A 21754-nucleotide genomic window follows, 5' to 3' on the forward strand; every position below is an offset into this window, starting at 1 on the left:
CGGCGACTTTCAAATTTAAAAAAAAACAACTTACACATCTGCGGCGGCCTTCCTCACCCCCGCCTCTCACTCTGCATGCTACCGGCTCCTCTCTCGAACTGCACAAAACTCTGCTGTTCTTCGGTCTGCCCTGCTCCTTGCCTTACTATATTTTTAAGTTGAAAGACGAGGCAGCGGCTCCTCTCAGGATCCCCACCTGCGTCGGAAGTCCAATGCAGTCGGGGATCTTGAGAGGAGCCGCCGCCACCATGTCTTTCAAATTAAAAATATACTAAGGCAAGGAGCAGGGTAGAACGATCTTCAAAATGGTGGCAACTCGATCTCGAAAGCGTGCATCCTGGTCCCCGCGCCTGCCTACCCCTCCAACACAGCGCTTGAGGCGGTCCCCGGCTCTCGCCAACTCGCACGATTTCCTGCAACACGGATGCCGTATTGCATTTTTTAGTTGAAAGACGCAGCGGTGGCTCCTCTCATGATCCCCGCCTGCGTCGGACTTCCGACGCAGGTGCGGATCATGAGAGGAGCCACCGCCGCGTCTTTCAACTAAAAAAAAAAAAACCTGGCAAGGAAGAATTAGAGGTCAGGGTATGTCTAGAGCAGGGGTGCCCAACGCGTCGATCGCGATCGACCAGTAGCTCAGGAAGGCAACGCGAGTCGATCGCGGAGCCCATCCCGGGCTCTGTGATAAACTCGTGTTGCCGTCCTGATCTACGGGCCAATCAGCCTTCCTCTCCAGTGTTCTCCCTAGGGCCTTTTAGCTGGGCGGTCTGCCCAGCTGTCATCTGCCGCTGCTGAACATTAAAAAAAACCGGCTTGGAGATTTCAGCCCGTAGCGAACTTATGCTCCGGGCTCTAACGTGCTTCTCTTCTCTCCGAAACCGGAAGTTATGTCCGGGGGGGGGGAGGGGGAGAAGGGAAGCCGGTACGCACATGTTGAGAGCCCTGAAGCAAGCGTTCGCTACGGGCTAATGCGGGAGACAGGTTAGTGAAGCATTTGTTTTTCTTCCTGCAGGGTCCTGCCTACTTTCTGTTTCCGCGAAGGCAGGACCCGGCAGCATTTCCCCCAATAGGTTGATCACGATCTTGGGCTGATCAGCCCTTCTCTTCCCGACAGCAGAATTGACGTCGGGGAGAGGAATGCTGGTTGGCCGAAGCAGGGAGAGCTTGGGGCCTGTTATTGGTGGCGATTGGGTCCTGGTCCCCGATGGTAATGGCAGTGGCAGTGGCTTGGGGGAGGGCAGGGAGAAAGAAAGAAAAAGGGCAGGCAGGGAGTCAGAAGGAAAGAAGAGAAACAGAAAAAAATGAAAGGGAGGCAGAGAGAAAGAAAGGGCAGGGAAGAGGAAGGAAAAGTTGGGGGAAGGAATGAGGTCTGGAGGAAAGGAAGCATACAGGCTAAAAGAAGGGAAGAAAGATTGTATGCACAGTCAGAAGAAGAAAGTGCAACCAAAAACTCATGAAATCACCAGACAAGGTAGGGAAAATGATTTTATTTTAAATTTAGTGATCAAAATGTGTCTGAATTTATATCTGCTGTCTATATTTTACCCTAAGGTCCCCTTTTACTAAACCGCAAAAGAGGTTTTTAGCGCAGGGAGCCTATGAGTGTCAAGAGCAGCGCTGGGCATTCAGCGCAGCTCCCTGCGCTAAAAACTGCTATCGTGGTTTAGTAAAACGGGAGGGGGGTATATTTGTCTATTTTTGTATGGTTGTTACTGAGGTGATAGTGCATAGAGTCATCTGCTTTGACCTCTTTGAAAAACCCTGGAATAGGAATGATGATTAACATTTTCTATGCGTACAGTGTGCTTTGTGTTTTTTTTTTTTATTTTATTGTTGGTAGATCATTTTGACTTGGTCATTTAAAAAATAGCTTGCAAACCCAAAAAGTGTGGGCACCCCTGGTCTAGAGGGAAGAAATAATGAGAGATTTGAGTACTGCATGCTGGAGAAGATTTTGGGACAGACAGAATTAGAGTTCTTGCTGGGTTTGTAGAGAGAACTGGGAGGCTGGAGCCTGAGGAGGAAAAAGGAAGGAGAGAATTTCAGGCCTTATAGAAAACTTCTGTGCAAAAATACTACAAATAATGCAGAATTTGCAGAATTCTCCAGGGAGTAAACAAAATAACAATAGTATGTGATACCATATTTGGGTAGTTTAATTTTGCATTGCCAATGCTGTTTACCTCTCCTGCCAATTTAACTTTGTTGTTCTTACCATTGAAGTTGTTTAGTTTATTAGGGAGAGGGACTGAAAGACAGTCAGAAAAAGGGAGCCAAGGAGAGAGAGAGACAGAAAGAAAGACAGACAGACATATATTCTAGCATCCCTTAATGTAATGGGCTTAAAGACTAGTTAGATATAAACTATGAAGGCAGTGGTGTACCTAGCATATGTGACACCCGAGGCCCATCATTTTTTTACACCCCCCATCTGTATGAAAAACATGATTTTTAGTAACAATCCACACATCACGCAAGAGTGTAACTAGGAAAAGGCAGCATCTTACATACTGCAGTCAGCAGAACAACATCAATACACCCATTGTAAAACTAAACAAGCTAGACTAGTTCAGATCAATCCTAACTGAAAACCATGTCTTTCAAACACACAACACAGAAAACACCTTCACCTAGTATGGAATATGTAATCACAAACTAACCCCTCTCCCTTTTACAAAACTATAATGTGGTTTTTAGCCTTGTGGTAACAGCTCAGACTCTCATAGAATTCTGAGCAATTACCACCATGGCCGGTGCTAAAAAAAACCCTCTACAGTTTTGTAAAAGGGGGGATAAAATAGAAAAATGTAGACAAAGGTTAAATTGAACCACCAAGAAGCTGGACTCTGTATACAATGCAACATCACAGAAACAGCGATACATCTCCCCTAAAGCAAAAAAATAAATATAATTTTTTTCTACATTGTCTTCTATGGTTTCTGCTTTCCTCATAGTCTTGTCACTCTCTTCCTTTCATTCACTGTTTACCCTCTCTCTGCCCCTTCTATATGGCATCTTCTCTCCTTGTATTCCCCTTCCATCTCTCCCTTCACCCCTATTATTCTAGCATCCATCTTCTTCCCTTCCCTCCTCCAATGGTCTGGCATCTTTCTCCTGTTCTTCCCTTCCCTCTCTCACACGCCCATGGTCTGGCATTTCATTCTCTCCTCTCTCTTCCCCCAGTTCCATCAGCATCTGCCCCCTTTCTTTCCCTCCAACCCAATTCCATCCAGTATCCTTCCACCTTATGTCTCTCTCTCCTTTCCCTGCACACCAATTCCATCAGCATCTGCCCCCTTTCTCTCCCTCCACCACCATTCCATATCACCCTGACCCCCTTTTTTTCCCTCTACCACCCTTCTGTGTTCCTCTCTCCCTCCAAACCAGCAAGATCCCATGATGACTGCTTCTGTTGCCTCTGCCTCTGGAAGATGTAAGTGATGTTAGAGGGGGGTGGGCCGGCAGACGCAGGGAGTTGTGGCAAGGTTCTGCAATGACTGCAGCTGCCGGTCCACCCCTTCCGACGCCACTTACGTCTTCCGGAGGCAGAGGCGGCAAATGCAGTCATTGCAGGACCTTCCTGCACTTCAGTGTGGCTGCCGACTCTGCTTTGGAATAAAGTATGGCAGCCGCGCTGAGGTGCAGGTGCCATTTAGAGCAGCTCGGAAGGATCTGGATCCAGCTGGCTGTGTACCCCCCTAAGGCTGGCACCCGGGGCGGTCTGCCACTGTTTGAGGGGACAAAAAATAATAAAAAGAATGAATAACTTAACCGATTTAGGCATGTCATACAATTATAACTACAAAAATGTGTCATAAAATATAATTCTACACTCAAAAGACTCCAGACAAAAAGCAGACTATAGAAAGGAAACCAGAAAAGACCGGGTAGATGAAAAGTGAAACCTGGGAAAGATCTAAATTATTGTTCAAATGAGCTTCTATTAAAACCAAAGAATAAAACCACAGCACTCGGGAAAGTAAAAAAGGGAGAGTAAAATGGACTTAACGAAAAGGCTCTGTACTGATGAGATAAACTCGTACACAGAATAAATGTGAACATGCGATAGTGTGATATTTGATCTGTTGAAAGACAGTGTCGGCAGTGGATTGAATGCACACTGATAGGGGAGGGGCATCGGGCTGTTAAAAAAGGCTGCTTTAATAAATAAATGAAAATACTGGTGAAAAACTAAATAAAAAACCAAAACCATGATAAAATGCCGAACCTGACTGCAAGTGGTAGTGAAAGTAGCATAAGGCACCCGTAGTACTGTTAGTGCCAGAGCTGCTTAGAATAAAGAACTGTGCTGTACATGAGGAGAAAAAAAGAAAGAATAAGGTGATAAGATGTAAAGTGCTGGCCCCTCACTGCACCACTTGATAAAACTAAGGAGCGATGTTCTAGAGCAGGGGTGCCCACACTTTTTGGGCTTGCGAGCTACTTTTAAAATGACCAAGTCAAAATGATCTACCAACAATAAAATAAATTAAAAAAAACAAAAAAAAAACACAAAGCACACTGTACACATAGAAAATGTTAATTATCATTCCTATTCCAGGGTTTTTCAAAGAGGTCAAAGCAGATGACTCTATGCACTGTCACTTCAGTAACAACCATACAAAAATAGACAAATATACCCCCTCCCTTTTTACTAAATCACAATAGCAGTTTTTAGCGCAGGGAGCTGCGCTGAATGCCCAGTGCTGCTCTCGACGCTAATAGGTTCCCTGCGCTAAAAACCTCTATTGTGGTTTAGTAAAAGGGGACCTTAGTGTAAAATATAGACAGCAGATATAAATTCAGACACATTTTGATCACTAAATTTAAATTAAAATCATTTTTCCTACCTTGTCTGATGATTTCATGAGTCTCTGGTTGCACTTTCTTCTTCTGACTGTGCATCCAATCTTTCTTCCCTTCTTTTAGCCTGTATGCTTCCTCTCCTCCAGACCTCATTCCCTCCCCCAACTTTTCCTTCCTCTCTCCCTGCCCTTTCTTTCTCTCTGTCTCCCTTTCTTTTTTTTCTGTTTCTCTTTTTTCCTTCTGTCTCCCTGCCTGCCCTTCCCTTTTTCTTTCTTTCTCCCTGCCCTCCCCCAAGCCACTGCCATCAGGGACCAGGCCCCAAACTGCCACCAATAACAGGCCCCAAACCGCCACCAATAACAGGCCCAAAAGCCGACCCCGCCCCAAGCTCTCCCTGCTTCGGCCGACCAGCATTCCTGTCCCTGACGTCAATTCTGCCGTCGGGGAGAGGAAGGCTGATCGGCCCAAGATCACGATCGACCTATTGGGGGAAATGCTGCCGGGTCCTGTCTTCGCGGAAACAGAAAGTAGGCAGCAAGAAGAGCAAATGCTTCACTAACCTGTCTCCTGCCTTAGCCCGTAAGGAACGCTTGCTTCAGGGCTCTCAACATGTGCCGGCTTCCCTCCTCCCCCTCCCGGACATAACTTCCGGTTTCGGAGAGAAGAGAAGGGAAGCCGGCACGCACATGTTGAGAGCCCTGAAGCAAGCATTCGCTACAAGCTAAGGCGGGAGACAGGTTAGTGAAGCATTTGCTGTTCTTGCTGCCGGGTCCTGCTTACTTTCTGTTTCCACGAAGGCAGGACCCGGCAGCATTTCCCCCAATAGAGCCCCGGAGCATAAGTTCGCTTAGTGCTGAAATCTCCAAGCCGGGTTTTTTGGGGTTTTTTTTAATGTTCAGCAGCGGCGGCAGCAGCAGATGATAGCCGGGCGCTTGTCTAAATTAGCTGGGCGGACAGCCCAGCTAAAAGGCCCTAGGGAGAACACTGAAGTCCTTAGATCAATGTAGTCTTGTTAGAATGTTTATTTTCTTATTTTTTCTTCTATTTCTATTTCTTACTTTTATTACTCAACTAATTGTTATTTTTCCAGGTACTTCAGTTAGATTGTGAGCCTTCGGGACAGTAAGGGAATTTCTAAGTACCTATTCTTTATTTATTTATCTTATTTTTATTGTATCCTTTAATGTATATTTCTCTGTAAACCTATATTACTTATAATTTTAATGCACACTATTGTCTATTTTCTGTAAACCGCTTAGAATTCTAACGGAATTTATCGGTATATAAGAAACAAATTACATTTCCTGTCCCTGTCGACTCTAAACCACCCCGTCTCCCTAACCCCTGTAGACCTTACCTTTAAAGCCCTGGTAGTCTAGTGGTAAAGCAGGGCAGGAGCAAGACTGCAGAAGGAACTCATGGTAGGCATTTTTGATTGCAGCTCTCACAAGGCAGGAGTGTAGGAAGATCGCTCCTGTGTTACTTCACCACTAGACCACGGGAGGACTCCTGTGCCACTTCACCAGGCATATATCCACGGGAGGACTACAAGTCCAGGCAGAGGCGGGATAACTGATTGCGACCGATTGCAACTTAGCACAATTTGTTTTATTCAACAACATATTTTCCATTAAGTTAAAAAAATGAAACTGGGGAAGAAGAGGATCCAAGATGGTAGTGATCAATTGAATGTCGTCGGCCACCTTGAAGTGTTTGTTTTTATTGATTTCTTGCCGTTTTTTAATCGGGGAAAATTGGTTCACCAAGCCATGGTTCCTGTAAATGGCCCACAGCTGGCCCAGAAGTCTTCCCTCCGACATGGGTGGGAGAGTTCAAATGGTTAAAGTAAATTATTTTCTATCATATTTAGTCTTTTGTTAGTTGTACTATTTTAACTTGCCTTAAGCTGATCCGGTAAGGTACATATACACTCAAAGTTTTTACATGGAGTATATTTATTCTTAAATGTTTAGACACTAATCTATGGTTAAAATAAGACATTTTATTACACTCATTTTGATATAAACCTATTTCCTTTTGATCTGGAATACTGTATAGGATCAAACTAGTTAGCAGAAGACAAGTTTTGCAGTAAATATTTTACTTTTTGCAGTAATGAGATACAGTACATTGTTTTTCTTTTCTCCACTTAAATAAAAATCATCCAAAGATTAACACACACTGCTCTACTTACAGCACAATAGGTATCCAATACCTCATATTAAAACAGTGGGAATAAGCCCGAACTTTGAGGGTGACACCTGGGGTGACCCCGTGTGCTTGGTTGCAAGAAACATATTATAGGGTGACCTTATGTGCTTATTACACTCATACACAGTTGTATTATAGTGGAGGTCTCCCTGCACCTCTGTGTCATAAATGTGGGACGGGGGGTACACTTTGGGCCATGCCTTTTGGTCCTGGCCCATTAGCAGTGCTTCTGGAGGCGTATAATCTCTTACATATCAGGATTGATTAGGAAAGCCCTACGCAGTACTCCGGTCCACTTTGTCTTGGATGTGCCAGAGGCTTTTGGCCATCTGCCTAGGGGGCATAGGGCTCTGTGTAGAAAGATGAGCATACTGGCTAGAAAATGTATTCTTCAGTGCTGGACAGTCCCTGACCCTCCGGTGTTTTGACATTGGCGGAATCAGTTGGCCATTTGGGAGGCGCAAGATACCGGAGGGGCTAGGAAGCGAAAGATGTTGTTCTTGAATATCTGGGAGCCATATCTGCAATCCTTGCATTCAAAAGGTCACAGTGCGGTTTTAAGATGGGTGTCCTAATCTGGGCGCTCAGCTTGTAGGGCTGAGAGAGCAATGGTGAGTACTGGTGGGGTGGAGAGTACCATTGGGGGGGATTGGGGAGGGGAGGTGGGGGGGTATTGGAAGGTTCAGGCACTCGTCACGGTTATGATCTGTGGGGTTTGGCGGGGGGGAGGAGGTGGTGTGGCATCTTCGGGGCTCATCAGAGTCCAGGGCCTCGGAGTGTCTTTCCACCCCCTGCTGGTCTTTCTTGCCCTATGCAGATTAGGAACGGGGGGGGGGGAGTTTGGTTGCTGTTCTTCTTATTCTGTATATGCTTGTTCTAATATGATGCATCCTTGTTGGTACTGAGAACCCGTGGGGTGCTATGCCGTTGTATTTGTTGTTGCTTGCATCAATAAAAATTGTTTGCACCCAAAACAGTGGGAATAAATAATAGTAAAATTACTTGCTCCTAAGGGACACAAATGCTTAATTATGGGACAAATTTCTGAGGATGTGCAAGAATGTATCATTTCCTTTTTCCTGTTTTCAAGAAGTTTCTGTTTGTTTTCGTTCTATAATTTTGGATTAGTATGAAAAGTTACATCATAGTAAGCTGATTATCTTTTCTGGATTTTCTCATTGATTGTGAGGTATATGGAATGATGCAAGTAATCACTAAAATTAGTGATAAAATTAACCATACACAATGGTTAACAGAATTTTTAAAATACTTTTATATACTGCCTAATATATAAGTGGTTTCCAATATCAAACATTCATAAAAGATTTGTCATAAAACAGACATAAAAATCAACCACCACTATCTTCTCATCCACATATTGTGGCTAGTATCAAATATTACTGATAGTTATGCTCTTTGACAGCCCTTATATGTTTTAATAGTGTTGTAAATGCATATCATTGGTTTCCACCTCTATACCTCCTAGAAGAAGAGGTTGCAAAAAGGAGTGAACTGGGGGGGAGGGGGATTCTGGTGTCACTTTTTTCAATGTCAACAACTTCCTCCACCTTGTTCCAAAAAAGACTACTCAGAAGGGTCATTGCCAATTTTCTTGAACAGCTAGTTTATTTTTTTGGGGGGGTTCCCATTGTATTTTTATTTAGCAAAAACTACACAATACAACACATCAGCAAAAATATAAGCAACAATTAAAAAAAACTCAAAAATCAACAAAGTCCCAACCCACCCTTACTCCAAATAATCCTCCCCCAAAAAACACAAAAATAATACTCTGCAGCTGCAATACACCGGTCACAAGGGGAAAAAAAAACCCAAATACAATAAATGTCAATCTAACAATCCCACAACTTACATAAAAAAATGTCCCTATACAAATTCAGATAGATAATGAAGGCACTGCCTCTACAATAAAGATAAATGTCCCAAACTTTCTGAAACGCAGGTAACCTGCCAGATTTCAAAGCTGTAAGTTTCATCATTAAACAAATATAATCAACTTTCCTCAACAAATGAAGCAATGAAGGCAAATAATTATTTTCCAATACGCAGCTATAAGCATCTTACCTACCAGCTGTAAACAAATAGGCCAAAATATGCTTATTTTTAGATATGAGAAGGCTTGACATGTAACTAACAATATTTAGGATCAGAAGGAGATCCCCCGATATTAATGTGAATACATGAAGTAAACGATTCCAGACACGCTGTATTACCAAGCATGACCACCATATATGATAAAAAAAAAAAAATCCTCTATCATATTGCAATCTCTCCAGCAAAGAGTGCTAGGAGTACTATATATATCCTATGTAAACGCTGGGGTGTGAGATACCATCTATAAAGTATCTTATGCCCATTTTCATTCAGATTGCTAGCTATAGATACCTTCAATAAAGATTTAAAACTATAATGCCAGGCTGTAGAAGAAAGACACTCACCCATATCATGTTCCCACTTATATGTATAATATGTAACAGGATTTGTGCGTCCTAAGAGAGCTTGATATAATAAAGTTATCGATCCACGTTGAGGTACCTTTTGTAGTACTTGCTCCAAACAAGTAAATGGAAGCGAAAGCTCATCTCTAGCCCTTTTATGCAGTAATGCTCGAAGTTGGGTATAACAAAAAGATTCAGAATTAAGTAAGCCATATTCCTCCTGCAATGTGTCCCAGGATAAAATCTGTTGATCATTCCACATCTGACCAAAAAAAAAAAGAGAGACGCCTTAGGCCATCTACCGTATTTTCACGCATATAACGCGCGCGTTATACACGATTTTACAAACTGTGCATAACCATGCACGTTATACACGTGAGCGCATTTTACAACTTTTTTTTTACATAGTTCCCCCCCCCGACGTCCGATTCACCCCGCAGGACCGCTCGCACCGCTCGCACCCCCACCCAGAAGGACCGCTCGCACGCACTCCACCCCAAAGGACCGCTCGCACGCACTCCCACCCCCACCCCGACGGACCGCTCGCACCCCCACAGCCTCCCGACCCCTCCCCCCATCATGTAGAAGCTCCTACCGTTGTCCTGCTGCTTCCTCTTCCGGCGGTCCCGGCCCTTCTGTGAGCCCTGCGTCTGTGCTGCTTACTCTTCCGGCGGTCCTGCCCTTTCTCTGGCGTCAGAGAAAGGGCGGGACCGCCGGAAGAGGAAGCAGCGCAGACACAGGGCTCACAGAAGGGCCGGGACCGCCGGCAGAGGAAGCAGCAGGACAACGGTAGGAGCTTCTACATGATGGAGGGGGTCGGGAGGCTGTGGGGGTACGAGCGGTCCTTCAGGGTGGGGGTGCGTGTGAGCGGTCCTTCGGGGTGGGGGTGCGAGCGGTCCTGCCGGGGGGTGTGAATTGGACGTCGGGGGGGGCATCAGGCTTTCAGGGTGGGGACAGGACTTCAAGGGGGAGAGGAGAGTCGGGGCGGGCGAAAGGAGAGTCGGGCGGCGATGGAGAGAGTCGGGGCGGCATGCGCGGTATACGGGTGTGCGTGGTATATAAAAATTTATTTACATAAATTACAGTTTCCCGCGCGCTATAACCCGTAGTGCGCGTTTTTACACGGGTGCGCGGTATATGAGTGAAAATACGGTAATAAAAACAGGTGAGGAACTTTCAGTATGCAAGTTCGGAGTATATAATATATCTATCTGTACAACCAAAATATTGATGCTCAGGGAACCATTGTCAGCGGACCTGATACCAATTCCGCAAAGGGCAACTTAAAAGCAGGGGGCAAACCTGGATATTCAAGTCAGGAGCTGTTGAGGAAGCAACCCTGGCATTGCTCATAGTGGCACCGAAGGAGACATATAAACAACTAAGTTCGACACATGCAAACAGGCAAGTCTGTGCACACTAATATCTAAAAAGTAAAGCCTGGACATTACACTGCAATCATACTGTATCATATTGTTTCTTATACATAGAAACATGACGGCAGATAAAGGCCAAATGGCCCATCTAGTCTGTCCATCCGCAGTAACCATAATCTCTTTCTCTCTCCGAGAGATCCCACGTGCCTATCCCAGGCCCTCTTGAATTCAGAAACAGTCTCTGTTTCTACCACCTCTTCCGGGATACTGTTCCATGCATCTACCACCCTTTCTGTAAAAATTCCAGATTACTCTGGAACCCATCACCTCTTAACTTCATCCTATGCCTTCTCATTGCGGAGTTTCGTTTCAAATGAAAGAGACTCAACTCATGCACATTTATATTACATAGGTATTTAAATGTCTCTACCATATCTCCTTTCTCCCACCTTTCCTCCAAAGTACTGTATACCCCGCAAATGTTAATTGGAAATCACTGTGGCTTAGTTAAGATTAATAAAATAGACATAGCAAGATTATAATGAAAACAGATGCATTTTTAACATCCTCCTAAATTACAGATAGGAGGAGGTCTGATAAGCAGGTGAGGAGGCAGTTCCAAATTGTGGGGTCTTGAAACTCGAAGGTGGATTCGAAGAGTGATTTCCTCCGAACTTGGACTACCCAGGCCCAGTGCCTTTGGCTCTTCTTTTGCTTAGCTACTAATTCACTAAGATCTGCAACCTTATCTACAGATAACTCCAACACCACACTGCCCACCAATTCCCACAAGTAAATGCTAATGTAGAGCTGGAAGGACTCTATATGGGACACAAGCATGGATACTTAGCAAACTGCCTCCCTCTTCAACTCATCACGCAACATGGCAATCTTTTTTTTTTTTTAATTTAATATTTATTGAAATTTTCAATATATTCAAGCATATTATAACTTGTACAGAAAGGAAATTTAGCAAGAAATTAATACAAATGAAAACATATATCAAAGAACATATAAGCATAAATTTCTACTCAAGTCCTCAAAAAGATCCAAGAAGGAAAATAGGCGACAAGAAAATTTTTAAAACAAAGTAATAGCTAGTCGAATGAGGTTAAGGCACCCTTTCTTAAACTAAGCACTTTCTTTCTCCAAAGATGCAGTTGTGAGAAAAGTTGTCAGTTGAGATGGCTCAAAGAAAACATATTTATGAGAATGGTAATTAACAACACATTTACATGGGTGTCGCAAGTAAAAAGTCGCCCCCAGAGATAAAACACCAGGTTTCCTTAACAGAAATTCTTTTCTCCTTCTCTGCGTCTCCTTGGCCAAATCTGGGAACATCTGAATTTTACAACCTAAAAACTCTTTTTGCTTATTTTTAAAGAAAAGTCTCAGCAACCAGTTTTTATCTGGTGCGAGAGCTACTGTCAATAATAAGGTTGCAGGGGTCACTAATTCTCTATCAGACATTTCCAATATATTGGATATATTCATTAAATCAGGTCCCGACTTCTGTTGTAATTGCTGTTGTTGTTGGTCTTGAGGCTTACTTGGAAGATAATAAACCTGCGTAAATGGTGGTAATGATTCATCAGAGAGTTCCAATATTTCGGTCATATAACGTTTCAACATTTCCCTTGGGGCTATCACAGAGACCCTAGGGAAATTTATCAATCTGAGATTATTGTTACGAGAAAAGTTTTCCATTGCTTCCATTTTCCTTCTTAAATTGGTATTATCTTTAATTAATACCTCAGTAATTTGTTGTGATACTTTAAGTTCTTGATGAATATTTTGTATTGAAATTTTTGAGTCCTCAAGTCCAGTCTTTAAATTTTTAATCTCAGTTCCATGATTTTCTAATTTCTTTTCTACTTCTTGTAATTGTGGATTAATAGATTTTGCCAAATTGGCTACCAGGTCCCACAGAGAGTCTAATGTAACCTCTCGGGGCTTCAAAATTTGCAATGGTTGTAATTTTAAGTTAATTAGCTCACCCTCTGGCAACATGTCTCCTCCTGTAATCTGTTGGATTTTCTGTTGGATTTTCTTATCCCCCACTGCTTCTTCCGCAGTCTCCTCGTTAAGACTCCTCTGCTCCAGCAGGGAGTCCCGTGGCACAGTCCCCGTGTTCTCTTCCTTAGCCTCCGAGAGGAAGTGAACTCCAACCTCAGGAAGTTCCTCCTCTCGCGGGGAACTGGTCGACTGAGGGCGTGGGGGTGGTGCTCTCACTTCGGGGCTCAATGATGTTTCCAGCCCCATGGTGAATGCCACTGACGCGCCTCCGCCGTGTGTCTCCTGCGGGGATCTCCCCGAAGCTATCGGCGTGCCCTGCATTCTCCTCATCAAGTCCTCGATGTTCCCGAAGACGGCTGTTCTGGAGCGCTGCGAGGCTCCAGCAGCGCTACGTCCCCTCCTCTTCGGCATCGTGAAACAGGTAAAGGTTTGAGTGGACAAATTATGTCAAGGAATAGACGGGAGCGTGAGACTCATGCGACTGCTCATGCGGCCATCTTGGATCCTATCTTCATAGTCGGCAATCTTTAACAAACACCAACTATTACTAGGAATACTGTACCTAATATGCTCTAAATGCTGGGACAACGAAGACAACCCTCCCCAACCCATTCACACCTATCCCTCCTGGCACAGACCAGTCGAACTAACTAATCCTACCAACATCCCCCAACTCCTACAATACCACCCAGAACAAGGCCCACATCAAATCTCTGTGCTAAACATCACCCACAAACAACGCAAACCATACAGGAACAAGACCAACAGAAACCTAAAAAAGATAACATTCTGAAACTCCAACCCCAACCAGCTACGAAAAAATTAAGGCATACTACCTAAACACCCGCTCCTTGAGAAACAAAGCACACATACTAAACGACTTGATACTACAAACAAAGCCTGACCTCCTGTTTCTGACTGAAACATGGATGACCTCTGATACAGACACTACTATCATGAAAGAAATCTTACCACAGGGATACAAAATAATCCCACTGTCAAGAAGCTGGAAAAAAGGAAGAGGCCTAGCGATTATTCTAAAAGAACACTGACTACATCAAGACAGACTCCAAAACTTCAGAAAACCTTGAAATACTAACTTGCAAAATCACTAACGCACAGTTAGAAGAATCACTAATCACAACTCTATTCTATATCCCACCCAAAAAATGGCCAAACGCAAAAGAAGAATTCTTTGAATTCCTAACCGTAACTACCCTAAAAGGATCATACAACCTACTTTTGGGGGACATAAACATACACCTAGAACAAAAGACAAAACCAGAAGTAACCGAAATCGCCAACTTCCTAATGTCACTCGACTTTACAAATCCAGACACAGAAATAACTCATGAAAAAGGACAAACTAGACATAATCACCTTCTCCCACAAAGATACAATAGACCCTAAAATACAATGCTACCCAGGGTCCTGGGATAAATGTATCTGGTCAGATCACTATATCAGCAAGGTCAGCCTACGCTGGCATAAACAAAGCACACAACCTAAACACAAAAGTGACAACACGAAAACAATAACGAATTCTGGACTCATTATGAGCTAAGTCCCACAACCAAAGAAATTCATGACTTCCCAACAAGATGGGAAAATTTCAGCAAAGGACTCTTAGACCAAATAGCCCCTTACCGAACATACATAAAAACAGATAGACCACCAAATGAATGGTTTGACGCAGAATTACTAACCACCAAACAAGAACTAAGAAAACTGGAGAGAACCTGGCAAAAAACAAACAGAGAAACAGACAAGACAAACTGGAAACAAAAAATGAAAATATACAAAAATCTGATCAAAGAAAAACGCACAAAGCACTATGCACACAAAATAGGTACTACAAAAATAAACAGTAAAGAATTGTTCAAACTAGTAAAAACGTTAACAGATACAACACGAATCCTGAAAAAGGACAATGAGTGCACCCCATCTGCCCAGATCCTAGCCAACTTTTTAAAAAATAAAATCACAGACCTAAGAGCAACCCTACCCACACCCACAATAAACACAATTCACTACCTGGAACACCATGACCAAGACTCCAGAGCAGACATGATCTGGGACCACTTCGAGTTCCCAGACTGGCATCAGTTCCTAAAATTATTCAACAAATACACCAAATCAAACTGTCTACTTGATGCATGTCCCCCCAAAATCATGACAGTTGCCCCTCTAGATTTCAAAAAGGAACTATTCACATGGCTAACAACCGCCCTTATAAACGGAACATTAAACAAGAACATGGGACACATACTCCTATCCCCAAAGATCAGAATACCTCTACAGCGCTGACATTCAACTACAGACCCATAGCAAGTATTCTCCTTTTCACAAAGATACAGGAAGGCTTGGTCAACCTACAACTAGTAAACTTCCTAGACAAATTTAACATCCTTAGTGAACACCAATCAGGATTCAGAAAAGGCCTACAACACACAGAAAACCGTCATAGCCTCCATACTAAACCACCTTTATAATCTTTTTTAGCAAAGGTAAAAGCGCACTGATCCTACAATTAGATCTCAACAGTGCGTTCGACCTGGTAGACCATGAGATCATGCTACTGTGCCTTGACGCAATGGGAATTTCGGGAAAGGTAAAGAATGGTTTCCAGGAATTTCTAACAAACAGATCCTATCGAGTAACCAGCAATGGACATTCACTCACAACCCATGGAATTACCCATCAGGCGTTGCCCCAAGGTAGAGAATGACAAGGTGACAAAATTCATCACCGTTCCCGTCCCCACGGATAACCGCGGGAAATAATCCCAGGTCATTTTCTAGTGTCTATTTCAACCTCAGTCCTTCTTCACCAGCATTCTTCAAAGCAAAGCTTGTGGGTCAGTGGTTGTGGCCATTCATACTCTGATTCTTCCCTCTCTCCTTAAAGAATGACATGAAGATGGTTTCCCACAGTTATCCGCAGGGACGGGAACGGTGATGAATTTTGTCACTGTGTCATTCTCTACCCCAAGGCTCCCCCCTATCGCCCACTCTGTTCAACATCTACGTCGCATCCTTAGGTCACCTCCTACAAAAACTAAACTTAAAGCACTACATATACGCAGACGACATATCCATCTTAATCCCTCTTACCGACATCACAAATGAAATTATCGACAACCTTTCAAACACAATGACAGAAATCGAAAAATGGACCACCACCTTCAAACTGAAATTAAACACAGCGAAAACAAAAGTCTTTTTGGCAAGCCCCAATGACAAAATTACGAGAACATCGCTAAAAATCAACAACCACGAATATCCAATACCATAAAAATACTGGGTATCACTCTAGATACACACCTAACCATGGCTGACCACACAAACTTACTGGTGGAAAAATGCTGTGGAAGCTAAGGACCATAAAAAAATACTTTGACCCAACATCCTTCAGGTTGCTGGTGCAATCGCTGATCCTATCCCTCCTTGACTACTGTAACATCATCTACCAGGGTATCCCACAAAAAACAGTAAAAAAATTGAGATTAGTACAAACATCGCTGTTCGCTTAATCTTTGGACTGTAGAAAAAAGACCACATCAGCCCCTACTATAAAAAACTACACTGGTTACCAATGGAAGCGCGAATACTATTCAAATTTGCATGCATTCGTTTCAAACAAGCCTGGGGACTAGCACCTTCCTACCTGCAAACTCACTTCATTCTGCACAACCCCACATGAACAACCAGAACAACCAGAAACAAAAACATCTTTGCCTACCCAAAGATCTCAGGCTGCAGATACAAATCCTTCCTGGATACAACCGTCATGTTCCATGTGAATAAACAAGTCTGGTTGCGAAACTGCATAAATGAACCCAAACTGACTTACAATGCATTCCGAAAAGCAATAAAAAACGCCCTATTCGACAAATTCACTGACCAAAATAGACCACCCTCAAACTAAAACAAACCCCCCATAAGCGCTATTCAATCTCTCAGGAAGTTCCAATTTTCATGTATCCTTTACCCATGGAACTTAAATTAGTATGCAACTTGTTTATGTAACTTTCTATTTTAGGCTCCTCATTATTCGCTGACTGTCCAGCCTTCTTTCAATGTGAACCGCCTAGAAGTCGCCCGACTATGGCGGTATAGAAAAATAAAGTTGTTATTATTATTATTATTAAAAGACTCCAAGGTCCTAGCATCTTGCCATGTGTGCTATGAGTGTGGGTCCTAGAACTCTTTGCTGTTTTGAGAGTAGATTCGACCACCATAGAGTGTGAGGGGAGTTGGACCTTTTCAAATCCTGGAGTCTGCCTTCTTAGAAAATGGCCGCACAGAAAAAGGTGATCTCCCAATTCTTTGTGCCTGCTTTAAGATATCATGCATTGACATTCTCACAGCTTCCTTAGGGTGATACTCATAAAATCAAGGATATAAAAAAAAAAAAAAAAAGGCCTGGGCTCATCCATAAACTCCAAATTAAATTCAATAACCCTAGCCATTTCCCTCAAAAATCTAACAAAGTAGAGCTCCTCTGGTGTGATCTTTCCTTTCCTGGGGTAGGGAAAGGTCTATAAGGCAGACCAAAGGAGGCCTCTTCCAGATCAACATCAGACTCATCATAGAACTCTTCTAGAGAGGGATGAGTGTTTGCCGCGGCCAACTAGACAGATGTCTAGACTCAGGGCATGAGCATTCAATGAAAGAGATTCTTCCCCGATGGACTAAAGAGGAGTACTGCCTCTTCTGAGGAAAATGCCAGTCCACTTCTAGGTGCAACAGACAAGATGTTGGGCTTCTAGGATCAGCTGGGCCAAAACTGCAATGATTGCCCTTCAGAGACTTAGTATCTCACTGGGTCAAAAGCAATTCCAACTCCTTCCTGTAACATGGTCCAGCACCATCCCTCATTAGGCAGGCATCAGTAAAGGCAGGACCAGTGTTGGTTTGGAGATGGCCTGCAAAATACCAATGGTGAATTGGAAGCAATCAGAAGACTGGTGCACTAGCACCAACTCCAGAGGGGAAGCAGCCCTCTCATCATAGATGTGCCTCAAGTATCAGGGATGCCAATAACCCAGGGCTCCTAGCACTGCTTTGAAGCAGATCAATGTAAGGGATTTTTTTTGTTTGTTTTATCTTTGCTCGATATCAGGGTCCCTTGCACGTCCTTCGTGATGGACATTATGTTGACTGGACCAAGGACCTACCAGTGCCCGACATCAAGGCAGGGGGAGATCTCCTTGATGCTGGTGAATCCCCAGGGTCTGATGCAGCTCCTCCACACATGGGACCGATCGATGCCTCCAATGTCAATGTCTTGGTCTCAGAAACACCAAAAGGGTTCTCGTGCAGGGACTCCCAGCATTTTTTAGTTCCTTTTTACATTTCTAAACAGAGAACACAATTAGAGGCCTCACAGTCAGGGCCCAGAACGAGAATCATTAACTATGGGGGTCAGTCCCAGAGATGACTGATGACCTGCTTTGAAACCACTGGGAATTTCTGAACCATCAAGAGAAAATATCTGATGCAAAATCAAACAGCTCAACTGTGAGAAAAAAAAATTCTCCAACCTCAGGAGACACAAAAAAAAAAAAAAAGGAGGGGGGGGGGGAACTTGCTGGAAAAAACAACTAAGGAGCAAAGGAGAAACAAGAAAAATAGATAAAAGATATGTACTATGGAGTAAGGTGTTCAAAGAACAACAAAAAACAGATACACTGAAGAGAGCTCACTAGACAACCTCTCCACTCCATGTAAAAAGGAGAGACAAAGACTGTTGGCGCATACTGGTGGGCTCCTGCCAAAGGCTTGTTCTAAGTTATAGAATACTGGGTTGCATCCTCACCAGGCTCCATCAGATGACATTACCCAAACATGAGAAGCATGTCTTGCTTGTCCTCAGAAAAATAAAGCTAAAAAAATGTATATTATATGCGTGTACATATATATCTTGTTGGGAGAGCCACGGAAATCTCAAGCCTTGTACATAATTCAAATAAAGTGCTTAATCAAAGAGAGTGAAGTTTTTACTACTTGTTTTGCTTTTTGCCTCTGTTGAACATTCTGGAAATGCCAACAAAATGCCTGCTTTTTCTCCTCCAATCCACAGATAAAGTAGTATAACATAGGCTGATAGGGGGGTGCGAAACTCTGGCAATTCACCAAGTAATCTCTCTCCCCTTCTACTGGTATGCCCCTGCTTTAAACAAAAAATGTGATAGGTAGAGGAGGTGGGGCCACTAGAGAAAAAGAAAGCTGCTTGGTCTGCATTCTAAGCAGCCCATGCAGAAAGAAGAGAGCCAGAGGAAGGGAAAATTGGAAGAGACAATTAAATGACAGTTATAAGACAAATGGGCAAAAGTCAGCAAAGAGACAGAAGGAAGAGCTGAAGCAAAAGTAACAGCAGTCAAGAGAGAAGGGAAGAAATGCAATATCTGAATGCCTTGGACAAGCTGGACTAAAGAATGGAAGAAACTGGTGAAGCAGGCAAGAAGAAAAACAAAAACATCTAAAAAAATGGGGAGGGGGACAGCAAGAAAAAGAAGAAAACACATGAGACCAAGAAAAACATGCAAACATTATGATTTAAAAAAATAAAAGTTATGATTATTAAGATTAGCTTGATTGGTAATTTTAGAAGATAAACCAGAATCTTTGGTTGCTCACTAGCTAGCAATTCAAAATTACCCATCGCTAAAGATGCACTACATTGTGACTTAAGATAGGTGTTTACTAAGGCTTTACTCCATCCTGAATAATAAAGAGATAAAAGCATAATAAATCAGACCCTCTTAACTCGTTTGGACACTTATAAAACATTTTTTTTTATTATTTAAACCGTGCAATAAAACAGTTTAACTAAAAATTGACGTTACACAATTTTTTCTTAAGAAAAAAGAATGATACGTCCGATGACTTTCTAAGTATAAAAACTACAATTGAGATGACTAATATAACTCCTTCCCCAAACAAAAAAAAAACGCGATCACACTACAGAAAATACGTGTTAATGTAAATAAAAAATTATCATCCTCGAATATTGTTTTACGGCCTAATAACCCCCCCCCCCCCAAAACAAAACCTATCAGAAGACAATGATATTATGCACTCAATCAACCCTTATATATTTTGAGAAATCCAATCCCTGGAGCTCCACTTAACTCTGCAGCTGCGATAGGATCCCACACTACATGATTCCTCACACGCCCACCATTTCAATACTAACTCCCGCGTGAACCCCCTCCCTTTTCCAATAGCTCTAATTAGCTAAAAGGGGCAATTTCACCATTTGCCGTTTATAACCCCATTTTAAAGAGCCACACAGTATCACAGAAAACAAACTGAAGCCCGCTTCGCAAAAGACCCGCTTTCATTCTCCCAGTAAATACCAATCGATCCCCTCCCCCCCCAAAAAAAAACGCGTCTCTCGAAAGCCTAAAACTGGAGAAAAGCGCAGTGTGACAGGCGGCCGAGAGGGCCAGTGGCAACATTACCTTGGGTAGCAGCGGCCAGGAAACGCTGTGGCGCAGGGTGGGAGCGGGGCCGAGTAGGCTCCTAGAACGTCAGCAGGCACCTCGGCCAGGCCTGCCCAGGACTCCTGCTGTCCCCGCTCTATCTCCTGAAAACACCAAGAAACCACCGCCACTAAGTCACAACTCGCCGTCTTCGACACCAGCGCTGGAAACTAGGCCACTAGGGCCCAAGTCCCACGTATCCGCTGGTAACTCCGGTCTTTTATGCTCTTTCGCTTCTTGTTGCGCAGCCGAAGCTCTCTGCAGCCCGTCCCCTAGCAAAGCCGAGCTCTCTCTTCGCCCGCCCGAGAATCCCCGTGTCTGCACGACACTTTGCGACAGCCAGATAGACTTGCGGGAAAGCGCGTAACAAAGCCTCGGCATAAGGAGGGAGGAGGAGTAGGAAGAGCAAGTCACGTGGTCGTGCTTCTGGACGCCATTTTTGTAGGGAAGTGTAATGTTAATAAAGGTCGAAACTAACAAAATATCTTTGTTGTTGAACATCTAAGTAGGCAGCTAATTTCAAAATAAGACGCGTAACAACGCAGTGGGGCTTTTTGTTTAAATTGAGCTTTCTTTCTTTATTGCATCCACAATGAAACATGGAAACGATACATTTAAAATGTATGACCAAAATGGAAGGGAAGCAATCGATCAGTATGATGTATCAGTTTATAATGTACATTTATTTTATATACAGTACTTACATTTCTGGATATAAAGTATGCTGCATGTATGTAATTCGGCGTTTCAAACACAAGCGTTTTCTTATAATAACGCACTTAAACTGCTTCTTGGGCTGATACTAATTTTAATTTACTGTATGTTAGGATGAGTATTATCAGCACTTTTTTTTAATCTGGCTGGGATACGTTGATACACTAGCAGAAAACAGTTCAGGAAACGCCTTCTATGATGCATTTTTTTATTGCACTAGTTAGTAAAGCCTTTCATCACTGGGACAAGCTCCAGAACCATAATATTGGCTAGTTCCGGATATTGTGATAGGAACTGATATGCATCCAGTTATTATGTAAACGTGTTTATTTCGATTTTATACTTTGTCTTTACACAAAGTGGTCGGAGTAAAATAGAACTTCAACAGAAAATCACTACTCTGTAATCAGAACCCCCAATTACTGCAGCAGATGCTTGTATATATTCTGCAGCAAAAGCATTTGAAATCTTGTGACAATTATGCAGTACATGTGCATATACTTTAATTATTTTGTGACTGAATATTTTAGTGGATGGGACATTTGGGGTAGCACTGAAGAGAATCAAAGGGAGTGGCAACAGGCTGAAAGAACAAGGAATTGTAGCAAGGGACAAAAGGCAGGTAACAGGGTGTCTTGACCTCTCCCTCTGGCTCAGAGGATTGTCAAGAAGTTGAGCCTGTA

The 21754-nt window shown here is 43.1% G+C and overlaps 1 protein-coding gene across 7 annotated transcripts in view; it reads right to left on the bottom strand.

Annotated features, from left to right (window-relative positions):
* The window catches only part of RNF111 (ring finger protein 111), a 289510-nt gene extending 268775 nt beyond the window's left edge, over nucleotides 1-20735 (bottom strand). For 3 of the 7 annotated variants that reach the window (XM_033920213.1, XM_033920212.1, XM_033920210.1), the window contains exons 1-2: nucleotides 20337-20735; nucleotides 9574-9738 (exon numbers count right to left, since the gene is read on the bottom strand). In XM_033920213.1, the coding sequence (XP_033776104.1) occupies nucleotides 9574-9731 (158 nt within the window). In that variant the 5' untranslated portion in view covers nucleotides 9732-9738; nucleotides 20337-20735. Of the gene's footprint in view, nucleotides 1-9573; nucleotides 9739-20336 lie in introns of those variants that run through there. The other 4 variants (XM_033920214.1, XM_033920215.1, XM_033920211.1 and 1 more) reach the window with 3 other exon arrangements.
* Between the last annotated feature and the right edge of the window lie 1019 nt (nucleotides 20736-21754).

This window comes from Geotrypetes seraphini, chromosome 14 (genome assembly GCF_902459505.1).
Source record: "Geotrypetes seraphini chromosome 14, aGeoSer1.1, whole genome shotgun sequence".
In the NCBI taxonomy this organism is placed as follows: domain Eukaryota; kingdom Metazoa; phylum Chordata; class Amphibia; order Gymnophiona; family Dermophiidae; genus Geotrypetes; species Geotrypetes seraphini.